This window comes from Culex quinquefasciatus, chromosome 2 (genome assembly GCF_015732765.1).
Source record: "Culex quinquefasciatus strain JHB chromosome 2, VPISU_Cqui_1.0_pri_paternal, whole genome shotgun sequence".
Classification (NCBI taxonomy): domain Eukaryota; kingdom Metazoa; phylum Arthropoda; class Insecta; order Diptera; family Culicidae; genus Culex; species Culex quinquefasciatus.
The window spans coordinates 157374734-157395888 of NC_051862.1; the positions used below are offsets into that span (position 1 = coordinate 157374734).

At 33.9% G+C, this 21155-nt stretch overlaps 1 protein-coding gene across 4 annotated transcripts in view; it reads right to left on the reverse strand.

The window, feature by feature from the left end:
- Positions 1–21155, reverse strand: part of LOC6045655 (hemicentin-2) — a 149616-nt gene that overhangs the window by 88527 nt on the left and 39934 nt on the right. For all 4 annotated transcript variants that reach the window (XM_038254539.1, XM_038254538.1, XM_038254537.1 and 1 more), the window contains exon 2: positions 9483–9812. In XM_038254539.1, the coding sequence (XP_038110467.1) occupies positions 9483–9579 (97 nt within the window). In that variant the 5' untranslated portion in view covers positions 9580–9812. The remainder of the gene's footprint in view (positions 1–9482; positions 9813–21155) is intronic.

Genomic DNA, 21155 nt, shown 5'->3' on the forward strand with positions numbered 1-21155 from the left:
TTTTCGGTAAAATCGTGATAACTGGTGATGGTACGAGCAAACCTCTTATGTAAATATAACATTTTTTTTGTAATCTTCTGCGCTAGAACTTTGTAGAACAATATTACACTCTAGAAAAAAACAGCAAGGTTAGAAATAACACAAAATTTAAAAATGAAAAATTTTGTGCTGAATGAAAAAATGACCCATCTGGGTCAATTGAAAAGTACATTAAATTTCCCTTTTAATGACATGTTCCAATAAATAAATACAGTTGTGTCACGGAAAATAGCTGAGTTTTTTTAAATTCAGTGTTTTTTGTTGAAGAAAAATTCGTTTTTTTAATGTTGAGTACGCCATCAATTCGGACGTCAAATTTTACATAAAAGTCCCATTGAAAACACCTAATTTTTCACATGTTCAAAAATAATATGGGTCGTACCGCCCTTCCGTCACAAGATATAAAAAAACGGACCTCGGATTCGTTACCAGGGACAAAAGTTACCTCTTGGGACTTGTGGTTTGGTTGAGCGTTTTAGCAGAATGCATTACTGTGAATACAAAGAGACGAGTTGTTCCTTTTAATTCCGCTATATATTTTTAATATCTTGACAGATACCTATTTCGTCTACTACTTGCATACTTCATCAGTGTTCTGTTCTCGACTCTTGGGACAAAGTTTCACGCAAATTGAAGAGGGTCCGGGGCAACTTTTCCCGATTTCGTGTGAGTTATTTACTTTATTTTGCAACTGTTCACAAAAGAGAGAGGGGGTTTGGTTTGAAAAAAGTGTCCACATGGTATATGGATGGTTCATAACTAACTTTGAACTTTTCTGAATTTGTTGAAAACAACTTCTTGAAGTACTTTAAACACAGTTTAATATACTCAGTATGATTCCATACAATTTGTTGTTTTTATATTTGTTTTTTTTTTTTCATTTCGCAAAACAAAACAAAAATCAGCCTATTAATTTCACCCCGGTTTATGGAACAATAAAATAAATAAAGTCCGGGACCGTGGTGAAGGGTAAGCGTGGTTTCCTTTCACGCAGTCGGCTTGTGTTAGTAAATCGTCAGCTGTGTGCTATCTTGTGACATAGACCATTTTGGTCGAAAATGAGTTAATGAAGACGTTTTGCAATACTTAACAAACACTACAAGATGCTTTAACCCGATTTTGGAAACTCGCTTCCGTTTCCCGGATATCGCAATACACACTTGTGACATAGACCAATTTATCATCAAAATGATTGGGCACACTTGTGACACGTCATACATGTTGTTGAAAAATGTGGAAAAATTTTCTTGTTTTTCACAAATTTATGTAGACACATACTTTCTAAAGGCAATGCAACCATTTGTTTATAAAAATATACTGATTAAGTCGATTAAACCATTGATTTGAGCTTATTTTAGTTTGTATGAGAATTCTGTGCACACTTGTGACACGTAGTACAATTATACTTTTGAAAAACACTTGTGACACGTGCTATTCAGATTTTTGTTTACATTATTTACTGTATCTTTTTTTTCGATTTTCTCAAAAAGTACTAAATGGTCGTTGTCACAAGATAGCACACAACTGACGAAATGTTGGCCCCGGTCTAACCTAAAGGGTTAGGTCGATAGCTCAGTCCAGGTGTAGGAGTTGGACTAACAATCCAAAGGTCGTCAGTTCGAATACCGGGATGGATGGAAGCTTAGGTGTAATAAGAGGTTTGCAATTGCCTCAACAATCAAGCCTACGGACACCTAGTTTCGAGTAGGAATCTTCTAATCGAGAACGCCAAGGCAATGCTGCAGAGCGAATAATTTGATTTTTTTGAAATTAAAGGTTTGTTAAACGATAGATTTTCTTAAATTTTTATGCATTTTAGATACTTAACGGAGCACATAAACTAATGCTTTTGTCACCAAGATTTATATTGCACACATTTCATTATCTTCAAATCTACGGTAACAATCGAAATAATGTTTTATTCATACCCTAATGTAGGGGAGCTGGGGGTAAGACGGCCACCCCACTGTTTTACTAACTATACTAATGAATATTACTAAAATGTTAAGCAATACTGTTCCTCATGCTAAATAATGCATATGGAGTCACCTTTGCCAAACCTATTGTTTGAAATAGTATAAAAATAGCTCAAAATAAACAAATATTTTTTCTACTTGAAACTGGATGTAATTTTTATGGTTTACAACTTAAGCATTTTGATTAGGTAACAATATGTAATACTTCCTTAAAATATTTTTTCATGTTAAATTTAAGTTTTCCCAAGATTATGTCCCTCGAAAAAGTTTTAAAAATGCGTTGAGGTATTTGCAAAAAATGTTTTATAAAATAAGTAATTTGGGGGCAAGATGGCCACCTCCACGGGGGGTAAAACGGCCACCCGTTATTTGTAAATTTGGTTTGATAAAGGTTGCATTTTTGAAGGGTTGTTGACTGTTAAGACATATTTCAAAATGCTGTTGAATGCCGGTTCGTCAAAATTCCTTACTGTGATACAGCCAAATTCATGGAATTGTATGAAATCCATTCAAACTTTTAATAAAAGTCGCTAATTTAATATTGTTTACATAATTTTGATTTACAAATTCTAATCGAAATACACAAACCAGTTAATTTGCATTAAATTGGGTATATTTTCGTGTATAAATTCAAAGTTTTTCATGAAATGTGGTCGCAATAATATGAAATTCACATAGCAAAAATATAAAATTTGTTGAATAACATTTTTCTTCACATTAGAAACTAGTTTTTTTTCAACCAAAATAGTCATGATTTTCAGAGAAGTCTTTTCAGCCAATCATGTAGGTATTTGGGTGGATTTAGCAAAGTTATCAAGTTAATTTATAGCACTGACCGTCTTACCCCACATGGGTGGCCGTCTTACCCCGCGAGTTTCATATATTTCCGATTTAAATTATTTTTTTAAAATTGCTGAAAAGTATTGAAAATTGATTTTTAGACCAACTAATTTATGTCATTTCTATAATGGACTATTAGTAGAACAATATGTACCTGATTTGAGATCAAAATAATCTGTAGTGTTAATTTTATGAGACTTCTCCCTTAGGGTGGCCGTCTTACCCCCATCTCCCCTATTGTCTAAAAAATGTTTACAACAATTATTGACTATTTTAACAATCAGGTTCTTATAGCATTGGATCTGGAATAATAAAACATCAACTTCCTCGGTTGCTATGTTCCCTTAAAGTTCACATCCGTGATAGGAAAGAGAGCATTTTTGCCTGCGAATTCCCCAACTCAACATTGGTGTCTGTAAACCGGCATAAAACAACTTTCTTCTAAATATCGTTTAAACCAGCCCTCATATTGCTTCGCCCAACGTAAATAAAAAAACAAACGGAAAAGCGAAAGCACTGTGTGTAAATTTCCCAAATTAGTTTTGCCCAAACAGTTATTTCGCCGTTGTTTCCAACTCATCGATTACATCTCGGAACTCTCCACAGTCAGTCCAATCTCCGCTGCCTGCAATCGACTGTGTTGTTGCGATGGATGTAATTCCGAAAACCACAACTTCTGGCAAAACGAGCGATTGTGGAGGCTCCCCCGAGGCACAGCAGAGCATTGCAATTGTGCAGAAATTCACTTTCGAACTTGACGGGGAACCGGAAACGTGAAATTTTCAATTGATCAAATTTACTTTTATAGTTGTTGGCGATGGTTTTTGGTGGATTTTCCTTCTCGGTGCTGAACCTGGCGGGGCTGGTGGGTGGAATTTTCCAAATTGAAGCTCGCCCGGCTTCGTTCACGTTATCGTTGTTGGTAAAACGGAGACGTTGAAGAAGAACTCGTGGAAGACGATTTGGTTGGTTGGAAGAAGATAGCAAGGCGAGATAAACTTCCGCTTCCGGGGCGCTTCGACAGCTCCTCGGGATGATTCATTGCCACGCGAGAAAGCAAGGAAAGAAGCTTTTCCCGAGGTTTACCTCTGGCAAGCGCCTTAAGGCAAGTCGAGAAGACGCTCACCGCGTGTGGATCTCGTCTGCTGGCGAAACACAAATTATTGCTTTAATTCAATCAAGTAACGAAATAAGATTTAGGAACACTTATACGCAAGATTAGCGTCGTCTGCTTGCGTCCTCGGCGATGACTTCAAGGTAGGAGGTGCCTTTTTGGAGAAGTCTGGGGCGTTCGGGGCGTGGGAGTTTTGGCTGAAATTAGGTTGGTGCCTAGGCGATAATAAAGCAAAGTGCGAGACGGTGTGTCGCAAGTCGCAGGATCTCGGCACAGAATTACGCTGTGTGTGTAAGTCGATGTGACGAACAAATTAATTCCACCAAACCAAGTTCGTGGTAAATTTTCTTAAATGTCACGATGGGTGGAAGAGGATTTTTGAGGGAGTGAACCTGGTGTAATTTTTTCCTAGCATAAGTTATAGAATGCTGTTATTTTTAGGACATTTCTAAGAAAATTTAAAACGTTGATTGCTCAGATTCATGCACTCTTCATGGTCTAATAATAACATTCCACATCTTGCAATTTTTCATTTTAAAAATTACTGTCCATGTTTGCCCACTTTTTAATTAAATATTTTTGAAAAGCTGAAAAAATTCTCAATTTTTGAAAAGCTTTTCGGAACATTGTTGTTTCGACCCATAGTTGCTGAAATATTGCAATGCAAAGGTTTAAAATCATGAAAATAACGTCATGATTCGAAATCCGGACACTTAGTAGCATATCATTTTTGTTATAGCTGGCAAAAAATCATATAATAAGTTAGAAATGTAAAAATATCATCAGGATGAAAATTTAAAGAGAATGCATGCAAAATATGTCTTTTCTAACCGTTTTTCCTCAGAATTTTCAAATCAAAATGACTTGTTGTGCTTCGAATCCCGGACACTGATAAAAGTTGATTCGAAATCCGGACACTTTTGATTCGAATTCCGGACACTCGATTTTACTTATGTATCGCACAAATTTGGGCCGAAATTTTAGTGAATGTCATTCTTTAGGTCTCAAATAAGATGTTAACATCAAATCAACCCGAGCAGACGGAAATAACTTGGGAATAACATTTTTTGATATTAGAAAATACTAGGCCAATAACATTTTACGTTATTTATAACAAGATTTGTTATTCGTCGTTATGATTTTTTTTGTTATTGGAATGTTATTGTAATATCAGACTAATAACATTTTTAGTTATTCTTCGAACAAATCTTTGTTATTAATTTTTGTTATTTTAACAACTAATCCGATCATTCCAATAACAGTTGGAGTTATTCTTTCATAACAAGAAATGTTATTCCAAAGTTGTTTTGGCTTTCAACCAATACCAGACCAATAACAAATTTTGTTATGATAACATAAACCGTTATTAAACAATTATGCAGAAATGGATTTTTCAGGAAGATTCCATAACACTTTTTGTTATTTTAACAGAATTTGTTATTGAAATGGCATGAATTTTGTTATTACCGTCTGCCCGGGAATCGATATTTTGTATAAAAAATTGCTAGAATTTAAGAAAATCAGAACCAAAAATTTTTGCTTAGTCTTCCCGGTGCTTCGGACGCCTATGAAATATTTCAGCAGAAATGTTTCACAGTTTTGGTAATTACATGATTTAATTTAATTTAATTGTTTTAGCATTGGCCACAGCGTCCAAACATTTTTGAAATGAAAGTTGATGTTAAGAATTCATTAAATAACACAGTTTAGACAGTAATTATGCGTACTTATATCCACATAATTGATAAAACAAGATGAAGTGTCCGGGTTTCGAAGCGTCCGGGAATTCGAATCATGACGTTAGATGTTTACTGAGTCTTACCCAAACAACCCACCATTTTCTAATGTCGATATCTCAGCAACTAATGGTCCGAGTTTTAATGGTAATATATGAAACATTCGTGAAATTTTCAAAACTTTCCAAATACAATATTTTTATTTTCTTAAATCAAGACTAGCATTTCAAATGGGCGTATTATTGAGTTTGAAAGAGTGCTATAGGATCTATCAAACAATAACTTTTTCAAATTTAGATCGGTTCAAATATCGATTAATTTCTGCACAGATTTGCTAAAAATGTGTTATCATGAAATTTACGCATTGGAATTAAAGTAGCAAACCAATTAATGAGACTAGTGGTAATTTTCTGCAAAATAACACTAGAAATATTTTTGGATATGTTTTTTTGTGAGAATTTTAATGTACTTTTTGAATCTTGAATATTCCAGACGGGGTTTTGCCTTCCTCACGTTACTGAGGAAAGACTATAAAATCACTCAAAATATGAACTTCTCAATTAGACCTCCTAGACCCACCTTCATGTATACCTATCGACTCAGAATCAAATTCTGAGCAAATGTCTGTGTGTGTGGTGGGATGTTGATCAAAAAATTGTCACTAGATTATCTCGACATTGGCTGAACCGATTTTGTTTGTTTTGGCGTCATTTGATCCGTCTTGAGGACCCATAAGTCGCTATTAAAAATTATGCAGTTAAGTTAAGTACTTCAAAAGTTATGCTGAAAAAACGATTTTAGCAAAAGTCCGGAAGATTGAAAAAAGGGTGGTTTTTGTAAGAAAACCCGTCATGCTATACATTTCCAAAAAGGTATTTAAAAGACCTTTCCAACGCGTCCAAAACATTGAAGATCTGACAACCCTATCAAAAGTTATAAGCACTTAAGTGTTACATATGCACTTTTTCGAGGCCGGATCTCAGATATGTTGATGAAAATGCTGTCCGGATCTCTCATGTGACCTATCGTAGGATGAGTTCAAAAGACCTTTCTAACGCGTCCAAAACATTGAAGATCTGACAACCCAATCAAAAGTTATAAGCACATAAGTATTATTACGCACTTTTTGCATTTTGGATACACAGAAAAAAATAATGTAAATTTGGAAGCTGTAATTTTGGAAGGTTGAATATTATCTCTTTTATGATGTAATTTTACCTCAATTTAGACTGAAAAAGTGACATTGCACCAGAAAAGTAGTAAAATTACACATTTTCAGAGGTAAAATTACACCTTTTTTCTGACATAAAAGATGTACCACTTCCCAGATGTAGTATTACCACGATTTTTTTTTCTGTGTAGCACCCTTTAAATGTGAGGAAGGCGCCAGCCACCTAAGGGTGGATTAAGTAACGTTTTTTCATTTAGAACAAAAATTTAATTTCAAAATTTCGTGTTTTTTTAACTTTGCAGAGTTATTTTTAGAGTTTGATAATGTTTTACAAAGTTATAGAGAAAACAAAAATTTGGTTAAATGAAAAAATAAGATTTGTTTAAAACAATTACAAGTAGAAAGTGACGAGTGTGAATTCCCGGGAAATCGTCCATATTAGGACCTCTCGATTCCCGGGAAATTTGGTCGAAACTCCCGTGAAGTTTTAAACATATAAATATCGAAGCAAAATTGTATAAACTAATCAGAAAAACATTTGAAAAATTCAAAATTGTTTAGAAAATTGAATGTTCAAAATTCGATGATCAAGTTCGGATAAACCAATGCTTCTCTAATCATCTTATTCAGAAAGTGTACATTTTAAATTGTCGAAAATAGTTATATTTTTTAACAAAAATCTATAAACAAGAGTGTGCAACTTTTGAAAAATCAAAATATAAAAAAAAATTGCAATTCCGTCGTGAAACTACTTACTTTTCCTGTCATTCTTGAACGACGAAATAGCCTACTTTTCTGTACCAAAATAACAGAATCGAATAGCAAAACTTTTCAAAATAAATGCTGAAAAGTTAAACTTTTCAGCTCTTGTTTCGAAAAGTTACCCTTTTCAACATTTTTTGATTTAAACGAAGTATTGACAAAATACATGAAAATTTGACTTAAAATTTCACTCAGTGTGTGTTTTTTTTTTGAATTGCAAAAAATGTTGTATGGAACTCGTTGCAAAACTTGATTTTTTCAGCACTCTTCGTATCGTACGACTCGTGCTGAAAAAATCCTTTTTTCGCAACTTGTTACATAAACTACTATTAAACAATAATTTTGAGTCTTAAAAAGTTCAAGAAACGATTTTGTATTTGCAGATTCAGAAAACAAAATCAAACGGTTTTATATAGTTCCTCAAAATAATGATGCTATTTAAATTAACGTTTCATAGAATTAGTATGAATAAATTATAACTGAATTCATTGAAAAGAAACTAATTTATAACTTTTCATTTACAATTTTTGGCACTATTAGCTTGGTAAAAAAAACTCCCGGGTCCCGGGAATTCCCGGGAAATGGCCAAGTTCAACTCTCGATTCCCGGGAAATTGAAATTCTCGAGAATTGTCACACTCTAATTACAAGTTATCACGATTTCAGAAAAAAAAGAAAAAAATGGTATTGGTATTTTTGTATTTTTCGATGGCAAAAAAAGAACATTTACAAATCGGGCAACCAATTTTCCTTCATAGTCTCTCTGACTCCAAATTTCCAAACCATCCCCATTTCAGGCTGCACATTTTTGAAAAACACGTCATTTTCGAAAGTTCAAAAATGAAAAGGGTCGTTCCACCCCTCCGTCACGAGATATCAGAAAATCCTGCTCGGACAGGACCCATAGGACAAAGTTTCACGCAAATCGGAGATGGGTCGGGCAACTGCTGTGTGAGTTGGCGGAGATTGACTTATGTATGATTATCAACAAATTACATATAAATAATTGAAGGAATCTATCTATATATATATAAAATTTCGACGGTTTTGTTCGAACGCGAATCAGTTCAATACGGAGCGTCGGATCGAGGTGCTCTTTGTTGCGTTGGGTTCGTATAAGTCCAAGGAAGGTTCTTACGCCAAAAAGTTACAACTTTGGCCACTCTGGAACCGATTCCGGAGCATCCGCAAATTGTATGGAGAAAGTTACGTAAAATCATATTTTGATCACAGGAGGCTGAATAAGCAAAAAATCAAAAAACGTCAACCAACGAAAAAAGGCAGAACGAAGTTTGTCGGGTAAGGCTTGTTTGATATAAATTTTAACTAATTCAGAGAATGCTTCCCAAGACCAAGAATACAAATTTATATTTATTTGGTTTGCAAGACAATTAAAAGCATTTCATCAATAGTGAAAATTGTATCGATGCATCGGTTTGCACTCAAGGTTTACAATAGTTCACCCGATCTCATTAATAAATCAGCATGCAATATTGCTTGATTCAGCAAATATGTATAATTTCTCCACCATCGGAAAATGAAACCCAATTTTAAACCACGGAATCATAATGCCACAGACAAATGGATGATTTTTTTCATTATTTTATTTTAAATAAATATACAAATAGCTCTTTAAGAATTCAATCAAATACGGAGAATCTAGAAAAAACAAACATCTCTCAATCTGTGACCGAACGCATGTTCGCACTTATGACTTGTCATCGTCATCTCATTAGCGCGCCCCGGGGAGCGCAGTCAAACGGTCACCTGGCCACAAACAATTGCCGCCGAGTGCGTTGTGGGGACGCCACCACGTGTACGATTTGTCGATATTTATCCACTTACCGTGTTTGTCCTTCTCGTGTGTCAATTTCCCATCTGCTAAATTTATAATTAGCACCAGTTTGCAGCATAAAACATTCAGGAAACCATTAAATTTCATTTTCAGCTCCTCACGCGTGACTTTGTCCACTTTGTACACTTTTCCCACTCCTCACCGACGGACCGGGCCTTTAGTGGCTTTTATTCAGTCCAAACAAATGGCGGCTGTTGTTGTGCGGTCGATTGCATTTAATGATGCGCCTGCTCCTGAACTGAACTGGTTCAAAGTTCCACGGAACCCAGTGAGTTGAGTTGTTTGGCTGCACCGGAATGGATGCGCGTTGTCCTGCGTATCTGCAAGAGCGGAAATACAGTGGGGAAAACTTCTGTTAGCGAGATCGATGTTGTTTTGGGAATGCTGAGGAGTGTATTAGACTAAAAAATAGGAGTTCTAAAATACGTATACAGTACTTATTTGGTAAATTGATGCCTCTGTTTTCCCTTTTTATTCAATGTTTGGCCCTTTTAAAATGTTATTCTTGATTTAAAAATTTTCAAAATATTTTTTTCGAAAAGATCGAAAAATTTCACGAATGTTTCATGTAAAAACATTGATAATCGGACCATTAGTTGCTGAGATATGGTCATTAGAAAATGGTGGGTTGTTTTGATGAGATTAAGAAAACTTCAATTTTCGTGTTTCTTTTTCTTAAAGCGGCTCTATCTCAGCAACCCGAGGCCCAATCTTCAATGTCTCTTAGACAATTTTATAGCAAATTTTCTGAACTTCTTAAAAAAAATATTTTTAGAAATGGTCACTCATGGTCACTATTTTTAAAAATTGAAAAACTGCAAATATTTCGCTAAAATCAAACTTTCATTGGCTATATCTTGAAAACGGAGCCCTTTATCAAAAAATCTGTAAAGTACTTTTGGATTGCAAATTCAATTTTGCATTAAAAAATAATGTCAAACTTGGTTTTGCATGAAACTTCGATTTTTTTTCCAAAAATCACTATTTTTCCAAAAATTCATAACTCGACGGCAGATTTTTTGACCATGTTTTTCTATGGCTCAAAAGTTGCGGATTTTTGTCCCCTAAAAAATATCAAAAAATCTCGAAAATCAAAAACTACATATTTTTTGAAATTGAGTTTTAGTGAAAAAAAGTTGATTAAAAATCAGCAATTTTTTTCCGTGTACCTATTTTTTTCTCAAAAGTCCTCAACAATACCTACAAATTTGCCGAAGACACCAAATTGATCAGAAAATTCACTCAAAAGTTACAGCTGTTTGAATATTTACATATTATTTTTGTATGGACAGCAGCCAAAATTGTATGAAGTCTTGCATGGATAAACCAATCACACAAAATAGTTTATTTGGTCACATGGAAGGCCCCCACAAAGTTTGAGCCAAATAAAAAAATACAAAAAAAATAAAAATGGTCGAAATCGGCGATTTCGTAGAGAGTGGATCTATTTGAGAAAAAATATATGGCTAAGAAATATATTTTTAATTTTATTACTTTACTTATCGGACTGCTAATATTGTGAAAATTAGTACTCTCAGTGTCATCTAATTAGCCCAATTTTTTAAGTTGCGATATCTTGAAACTAATGATTAAATTTTAATATATTATTTTTTTGAATTTTTTTGTGCTTTCTAGCAAAATTCAAAATAAATTCAAAAATCAGCCATAATATTTAAAAGTGTCCACAATAGTTCTTATCAGCTATTTGAAGTTGTTACTCTTGAAGCTTGCAGAATTGCAGAAATTCTGCAGCTTCTGCAGAACTCTGCAGCCAGCATAAGTCACTTTTTTGCAGCACGTTCCCAGAGTTTTCAGCTTGCTCTCTTCATCTCTCTCTTTTGCAGAAGTTCTGCAAGGCGAGAAGCCGCAAAACTTTTGCCCGGGTTCCAGTACTTTTTCTGCAATACTGTACACAGTTGATTTTATTTAATATTAAGGTGAAGCCGTTGATCATTTTCCAAGAAAATTAATCATCACTATAAAAAATTGTGTGTTACATTCAATTTAATGAATTTCAGCACCAAATGGAATCAGCATGTGAGCAATTCTCTGAGATTTCGGCCATTCGATTTTTTCTGTATTTTTTAATCCGGGTGAAACTTTTTTGGTGCCTTCGGTATGCCCAAAGAAGCCATTTTGCATCATTAGTTTGTCCATATAATTTTCCATACAAATTTGGCAGCTGTCCATACAAAAATGACATGTGAAAATTCAAAAATCTGTATCTTTTGAAGGAATTTTTTGATCGATTTGGTGTCTTCGGCAAAGTTGTAGGTATGGATATGGACTACACTGAAAAAAACATGATACACGGTAAAAAAAAATGTTGGTGATTTTTTATTTAACTTTTTGTCACTAAAACTTGATTTGCAAAAAAAAACACTATTTTTATTTTTTTTTATATATGTTTTAGAGGACATCAAATGCCAACTTTTCAGAAATTTCCAGAATGGGCAAAAAATCTTTGACCGAGTTATGATTTTTTTAATCAATACATTATTTTCAAAAAATCGAAATATTGGTCGCAATTTATTTTTTTTATGTAAAATTAAATTTGCAATCAAAAAGTACTTTAGTGAAATTTTGATAAAAGGCACCGTTTTCAAGTTATAGACATTTTTATGTAACTTTTTTCAAAATAGCCGCAGTTATTGATTTTTTAAAAATAGTGCCCATGTTTGCCCATTTTTGAAAAAAATATTTTTGAAAAGCTGAGAAAATTCTCTATATTTTGCCTTTTCGGACTTAGTTGATACGACCCTTAGTTGCTGAGATATTGCCATGCAAAGGTTTAAAAACAAGAAAATTGATGTTTTCTAAGTCTCATCCAACAATCCACCAATTTCTAATGTCGATATCTCAGCAACTAATGGTCTGATTTACAATGTTAAAATATGAAACACTCGTGAAATTTTCCGATCTTTTCGAAAAAAATATATTCAAAAATTTAAAATCAAGACTAACATGTCAAAAGGGCATAATATTGAATTATTGGTCTTTTTAAAATGTTAGCCTTGACTTAAATTTTTTGAAAATATTTTTTTCGAAAAGAACGGAAAATTTCACGAATGTTTCATATTTTAACATTGTAAATCAGACCATTAGTTGCTGAGATATCGACATTAGAAATTGGTGGGTTGTTTGGATGAGACTTAGAAAACATCAATTTTCTTGTTTTTAAACCTTTGCATGGCAATATCTCAGCAACTAAGGGTCGTATCAACTAAGTCCGAAAAGGCAGAGAATTTTCTCAGCTTTTCAAAAAAAATTTGTCAAAAATGGGCAAACATGGGCACTATTTTTAAAAAATCAATAACTGCGACTATTTTGAAAATAGTTACATAAAAATGGCTATAACTTGAAAACGGTGCCTTTTATCAATATTTCACTAAAGTACTTTTTGATTGCAAATTCAATTTTACATCAAAAAATTAAATTGAAAAATTTTTGCGACCAATATTCCGATTTTTTGAAAAAAATGTATTGATTAAAAAAATCATAACTAGGTCAAAGATTTTTTGCCCATTCTGGAAATTTCTGAAAAGTTGGCATTTGATGTCCTTTAAAACATATCAAAAATTAAAAATAGTTTTTTTGCAAATCAAGTTTTAGTGACAAAAAGTTAAATAAAAAATCACCAACATTTTTTTTACCGAGTATCATTTTTTTTTCAGTATAGTCTATATCCATACCTACAACTTTGCCGAAGACACCAAATCGATCAAAAAATTCCTTCAAAAGATACAGATTTTTGAATTTTCACATGTCATTTTTGTATGGACAGCTGCCAAATTTGTATGGAAAATTATATGGACAAACTAATGATGCAAAATGGCTTCTTTGGGCATACCGAAGGCACCAAAAAAGTTTCACCCGGATTAAAAAATACAAAAATTAAAATTAAAGAAAAAGACCGATTCCTTAGAGAACTGCTCAAGTGCCGGTTGTTGCCTTCTTGAAGACACTGAATATATATAATTTTGTGGCACAGTCATTGGCGTCCTAGTTGGCAATCATTGATCATTGAAAAAAAATCAATCACAAATTCAAAACTTAAAACAATCAACAAATAAATGCCAAATTCTGCATTGATAATCATATTGTTTAGGCTCGTTTGAAAATGTTTTGAACTTTTACGGAATTGTAATGTACATCACCGCAAAAACTTTTTTTTTCTTGCAAAAATTAAATTTTCGTCAATACTTAGACATTTTGGAAGTTTATGATTGCAAAACAACTGGACAGAGGTGTAATGCATTTTAGCACACTTTTTTCATTCAAATGTTAAAACCGTAGCCCGTAATTATTTTTTTTTACTTTTTTATTTATTCAGAATTTTAGAATTTGAGCGTACCGAGCGTCAATACATTTTATTTAAATTTTAAAGATTATAAAATATGATGTGTAACCAACGAAACTTTTGTTTCAGAAAAAATAAGGAGGTATTAGACTATGACAAAATACAAACTCGCACTTTTTGACAGTTTGCCTGATTTGCTTGCAGAAACGTCAACCTGTATGTTTGTTTGTTATAGTCTAATATCTCCTTTATTATTTCTTGAAGTCGCAAAGTTCGACAAAATAATTATTTTTTTGTTCAAATAAGAATACATGCAGAATGCAGGTGGGTAATTCTCCGCCAACTCACACAGCAGTTGCCCCGACCCCTCTTCGATTTGCGTGAAACTTTGTCCTAAGGGGTAACTTTTGTCCCTGATCACGAATCTGAGGTCCGTTTTTTGATATCTCGTAACGGAGGGGCGGTACGACCCCTTCCATTAATATGCGAAAAAGAGGTGTTTTTCAATAATTTGCAGCCTGAAACGGTGATGAGATAGAAATTTGGTGTCAAAAAGACTTTTATGTAAAATTAGGCGCCCGATTTGACGGCGTACTCAGAATTCCGAAAAAAACGTAGTTACTTTTTGCGTTTCTCTTTGTTTCGTCGTCCGTGTCTGTCGCGGGTGACCATGAACGGCCATGATCGATGACGACCAACTTTTTCAAAACTTGTTTTCGTAAAATCGCGATAACTCGTGATGTTTGTAAGCAAACCCCTTACGTCTACATATTAAAATTTTTGTAATTGTCCGCTCTACAACTTTGTAGAACATTGTCACACCCTTAAAAATAACCCTGCAAAGTTAGAAAAAAACACGAAATTTTAAAATGAAAAATTTTATTCTAAATGAAAAAATGACCCTTCTGGGTCAATGTAGATTCGAAAAGTACATTAAATTTCTCATAAAATGATATGTCCCAAAAAATTTTACAGTCGAGTAACGGAAAATGGGAGAATTTTCTATAGTGTTTTTTTTTTCGATGAAAAATACGTTTTTTTCGGAATTCTGAGTACGCCATCAAATCGGGCGTCTAATTTTACATAAAAGTCCCTTTGACACCAAATTTCTATCTCATCACCGTTTCAGGCTGCAAATTATTGAAAAACACCTCTTTTTTCGCATGTTCAAAAATGGAAGGGGTCGTACCGCCCCTCCGTCACAAGATATCAAAAAACGGACCTCGGGTTCGTGATCAGGGACAAAAGTTACCCCTTAGGACAAAGTTTCACGCAAATCGAAGAGGGGTCGGGGCAACTTTTCCCGATTTCGTGTGAGTTGGTAGAGAATTACCCAGGTACAAGTAATTATAATCCAATTAAATTTACCTATTATTTTAAAACACATATTTAGTCTGTTCAAAAAGAATTGAAGATCAAAAATTAATCCTTCAACAAACATTTATTTTAAATTTATTATAAAATAATATCGTTATTAATAAAACCAGAAATCTAAAAAAGCTACCCCAAAACCCTTTTCAAAATATTCAAACGTCCCTTCATTAAAACTACTTGAAAACAAGTTTATCAAATTTATTATAACTAATAATAAAATGCTTGATTTCACCCAACTCGCACATTTCATATAAGCGTGTACTCACATCAACTTGCAGTCACTTTTCAACACGAAAGAGACTAGAGAACTTGAAGGAAAGTACGGACACGGTTTTGCTGCAACTTCAGCTTCTCAGTTACTTTTGATGCAGAAAAGTACGGGAACGCTCTGTTGCCGATTTCGTGCAGAATTGCAAAATTCTGCAGTACGGGAAAAGACCTAGTTTCACGAAAGTTTAATTATGAATAGAAAATCAAAATAATAAAAAAATAAAGTATCATTATTTGAACTACGTGACACCAAGAAACAAAATTTTTAATGAGTTGTTCTACAAAATTTTAACTTTAAGAGGTTATCTTCAGCAATCAACAATAAGATAAACAAAGCTATACAAAGTTTTTTTTTTTGAAAAATTCTCAGCTTTTCTACATAATTTTTGCAGGGGTGCTTTTCCTTCAAGAAGTATTTTTTTGCAGGGTGCTTAAAATAAAACTTCAAAAATTACTGCATACTTCTTTTTACATAAAATATGAGAAATGTTAGTAAAAAACACAGCCAAAGTTGACCCCTGAAAAAAAAATCAATTTTCAAAAACATTGGCAAAGTCACATAAAGCAAAACAAACTTCAAACCCCTTAATTTTCTAAAATTTTTAGAGTTCTCCTTTCCAATTCATTTTAAATACCAAAAATTGATTGGAAAATTGATTTTTGGCGATTTTTTAAATCGAAGCCCGTCTAAAGGCAAGGTTGGGTTGCAGTGGGTTAACTATTGAAGAATGCAATTTACCACATGACTTACGACGATCCCAAATTGTCTTGAATGAACGGAAAATTTGAAACATGAAATGTTGGACTAAAAACATATGTTAAATATGTATTCATAGTACCCAAAATCAACAGAACTTCATGTCCGTCGTATCATGCTTAAATTTCCATTCAATGTTGATCTAAAATTCGTTTAATGTTAAAATTCGCAACCCATATAAACTTGTACTAAAAATAAAACTATCGATATAATGCTAGGTGAAACCAACACCCTAAATGGAAAAGCTATTTTTTGATGGACACTTTTTCCGACAGCCGTTTCCTAATTCCACCAGCTGTCCGATCCGGAAACAGACAATATCATCCCTCAGCGGGTAGGCCACCCATCCAACAGCCAACTATCCACACGCACTTCCGCTTCTGTTCTACCCAACTGGCCGCGTCGACAGTTGTCGGTCGTCATCCTTCAACGGGCCTTCGTCATAATTACGCAATTTACTTTCACCGCTCGGTTGCATATAATTAAAATTGACGCCCCGTGCTCACTAAATTGATTTGTGAATTATTGGAATTTTCGGCCCGCGCCCACTTTCCGTCCATTTGGGTCTGTCAAACCCCAAGCCCTGTCAAAATCCGAACTAGGCATTCCAATAGAGAGACAGAGAGAGAGAGACAGAAAAAAAAAATGCAATTTTGCCACCCCGTTGCGTAATGTTTCAATTTCATTATTTTTGTTTCGCTGAAAAATTATTTACTTTTTTTTAATGCGACAGTTTTAATCAAGCGAATAACGTGCCAATCATAATAACAATCAGCGTCACTTAGTGCACAGCCAGCGGCAGCAGCTTTTGACCGATTGTTTGCGATTCGATGAGAGACAGGGAGTTCTGAAGGGTGGAAGATGAGGTCATTGGTCCACGTGGGGTCTCTCAATATCCGCGCTGGGGACACTGCACAGTGGTTCGAAAGCAAAGTATAAAGATGCGAAAAATGATTAGCGACATACATAAATGAATACATACATGAGCAGTTCTCTCAGATTTACGTCATTCGATTTTTTTTTGTATTATTTAATCCAGCTGAAACTTTTTTGGTGCCTTCGGTATGCCCAAAGAAACCATTTTATATCATTAGTTTGTCCATATAATTTTCCATCCAAATGTGGCCGGATGGATACGGACTATACTGGAAAAATATGATACACGGTAAAAGAAATATTGATTTTTTAATTAACTTTTTGTCACTAAAACTTGATTGCAAAAAAACTGTATTTTTATTTTAATTACTTTAAGAGGACATCAAATGCCAACTTTTCAGAACTTCCCAGGTTGTGCAAAAATCTTTGTCCGAGTTATACATTTTTGAATCAATGCTGATTTTTTTCAAAAAATCGAAATATTGGTCGCAAAAATTTTTCAACTTGATTTTTCGATGTAAAATAAAATTTGCAATCAAAAAGTACTGAGCGAAATTTTGATAAAGTGCATCGTTTTCAAGTTAAATCCATTTTTAGGTGAGCTGTTTTTTATTTTGTTTTGTTTAGGTGTTTGAAAATAGTCGCAGTTTTTCATTTAAAAAATTAGTGCACATGTTTGCCCACCATTGAAAAAATATTTTTGAGGAGCTGAGAAATTTTCATACATCACTTTTGTATGGACAGCGGCCAAATTTGTATGAAAAATTATATGGACAAACTAATGATGTAAAATGGCTTCTTTGGGCATACCGAAGTCTACCAACTGTACGGATTTTTTCCTTATCGTACGGATTTTCGACCCTTTCCGCGGATTTTAAACAGGCCGGAATTTTTGTACGGAATTTATGCAATGTCCGGATTTGTACGGAATTTATATACATTTTAATAAAAATCATTGCTTTTTTAATTGTGTCAAAGCTTTTGCTAATTAGACATTTTTATTTAACTGTCAGTTTGATTTTAAGGAGATTACTTGAATAATTTTCCGGGTTTTCCTCAGTTCAAACTTGATTGTCAATAATTGTTCTTTTCAAATTCCTTACAAAACTAGTTGTAATGTACGACAAGACTATTGACGGACGTGACAGGTCGGCAGTTAGTTTTCATCTTTTTTTCTCTAGTATTTTTTATTTCCTTTAAATTTGGAATACATCATAGGTTTCTTGTGTATAGATCTCCGATTAGTTAGATTTTCTTATTTAATTAACTAATAATTTAATTTATTCCGGGCCTTCTTACTTTGAATCACAATTTCAGATTTTCTTTATTCAGTGTTAAACTTAGATTACCGTAACTGCTCAAATCATCCAAGTTCTTACTACTCACATCAACACTAATTTTCTTTCACCTCCCCCCTCCCGATCCCCTATATCTTCCGGTGGTGTTCATTTGGTATGCAATACTAGTTCGGCCACTACCCTTTTTTCCACAAGAAACCGGACTTGGACTGACTTGAGGCCGCGTCCCCCACCTTGCTCCGTAAAACGAAAACGAAAACGAAAACGAATAAAAGATCAAAAGGCTTTCTAAACAACCTGGAAGCATGTTGACAGCTCCCATACAAACTGAGCGTACTCCTTTTTGTGGGCCCAGTGGGTCTAAGATGGCGGCCTTCAATGCCATTTTTTTTTTGAAAATGGCGAATAGTTTAAATAAATGTTGTTTTTGCTTTGTTTCGGTTTAAAACGACAAAATAAGCATTCTGGAGTCATTTTGAAATAAAACTTGTTCAGAAATACGCCACGTTCAAATATTAGTCTAGAACAGTTGAAGTGAGCGTGCCGCGAAAGCCGTCACGAAAAAAAGTTTCGCATGCAGTTTTCGAGTTACGTATTTAATGGGTGGTCTCCGACTAGGCCCACTGGCCATCTGTCGGTGAATACGCGCAACTCACGAAAACTGTCATCTTAGGGTCCGGCTGTTTCTAAAGCTTGTGAAAACCTTGTGTTGTGCTTGTATTTATAGGACCTTTACATTAAAAGCTCTAGAAATGTTTTCGTGAAAACACTGACAATGATATTATTCGTAGAAGCAAACTTGATATTTCGTAAACTTTTAAACGTTTTACAAAAATATTGCTTAATCCCAAATTCTAAATAATTCCTTGACATTTTTTGTTATTCCATGGTGCTATGTCGGAAAAGTATACGGATTATTGCTCAGCAAGAGTTGGTAGCCTTAGGCATACCGAAGGCACCAAAAAAGTTTCAAAAAATACAAAAATTAAAATTGAAGAAAAAAGACCGATTTCGTAGATAATTGCTCACATACGTACATGCAGACGATGTTTCTCTTTAAAATTTTGAAATCATTTTTACGAAAACTTTTTTTTTATATTTTTAGGGACTGAAAATCGCTTTTTCTTAAATCAAGTGAACCTTTTGATTTTTTTTTTTCATTTTGGATACTTTCCTGAATTTTCTTTCGAAACATAATTGATAATATTTCTTACAAAAAAAAAACAAACATTTATTAAAACTAATTTTTAATTACAGTATAGACTCGATTATCGTAAGACCTTGGCATTTGGCACTTTGTATAATTGAAACTTCGGTTAATCAAATCACGATTTTTATTCGATGTCTTATTTATGTCTACAATCGTTAAGTTTAAGTATGACCCTCAATTACTTTTAAGTCATTTAGAATGTTTAAATCTAGGATCCACAAAACTCGAATTTGATGTTTAAAGAAAGAAAATAAAAAAATACGAAAAAAATGTTTGATTCGTGATTTGATTATCCGAAGTCCCTTACTAACTTTCAGATAATCAATCTTCGGTTAATCGAGGCTTCGAATAATCGAGTTTACAAAAATATCAAAGAATTTATAGAAATAAAAAAAAACTCAGGGATTTTACGTTTGGTTCCAATTTTGTTTAAAGTTTAATGTAGTTGTAGTATTTATTCAATTCAAACAGACGGAATTTGGTTTAAAGTTGTCGATATGTCTCGGGTTACTGCGCGCCAGTTTTAAACAAAGCCGATCGATAGACTCGAAAATGCTTTGAATTGCTCATCTGCACATTTGAAAATGTGTGTATAATGTAACTGTTGCAGCCACCCTAACTCCTCTTTAGTACTGTGTAAACAAGTACCCCTCGCCAAAGCAGTGTACACAGAAAAAAAATGTAAATTTACACGACATTGAATTTATGTTTCTATCGTAAACATGCTCAATGTAAATTTGAAATTCATTGTAAACAGTTGTTTTGCACTTAAAGGGCCTTCATGTAAAATTAGATTCAACGTAATGCATATTTGTTATGTAATTGGTTTTGATTTTGTTGTCAACATGGAGATTTGAATTCGTAAAAAGCATGTAAATAATTATTCAATCTAAAAATTGCTTCACGTAAATATTAAAGACGTAAATTTCATTTGAATTGTTGTTTGTTCTTGTTCCTGACAGTTCAACATTGTTGTCGATTTCGGGTGGTGTTGTCGAAAAGGCCGGCGTGTTTTTCAGAAAGATGTGAACTTTTAGTTTGAATTCTAGTTATTTATGATCACTTACTATGTTTAAGTGCAATCAACGAGAGATTTATTACAGATAGCAACAAAAATTCTGCCAGTCGAATAAAACTGACAAGAAAACGAGAAATACCAAAATGTAAACAAAATGTCAGTGTTTTGAAAAAATCTTCCAATCCGGTGAGATTCACCGGCTTATTTTGCCGGAAACGTTCCAACCGGAATAATCTTTACAGGAAACTATTCGGTGAGGAGAATTCTGAGTCCTCCAGCTGCTTATTAGCAAGTAAGTTAATTACTCATTTCGATAAAAGATTTGCGTCACGATTGTTGATTTTGCCCATGATGTTTGGCCTGTTAGCAACGGAATGTTGCTGGTAATTCCTCGCCCATATCTTCTTGTTTTTAAGGTAAGGTTTAAGCGGTATACGCACTTCGGAAGGAACCGGTCAAGAAAAAAAATCAAATGGACAGCAGCGGCAGCGCAAGCAAGTCAGAGAGGGTGAAGAAAGGCCCCAAGAAATCGCTCCCTCTCCTTTGTTCTGCTGTTCGTA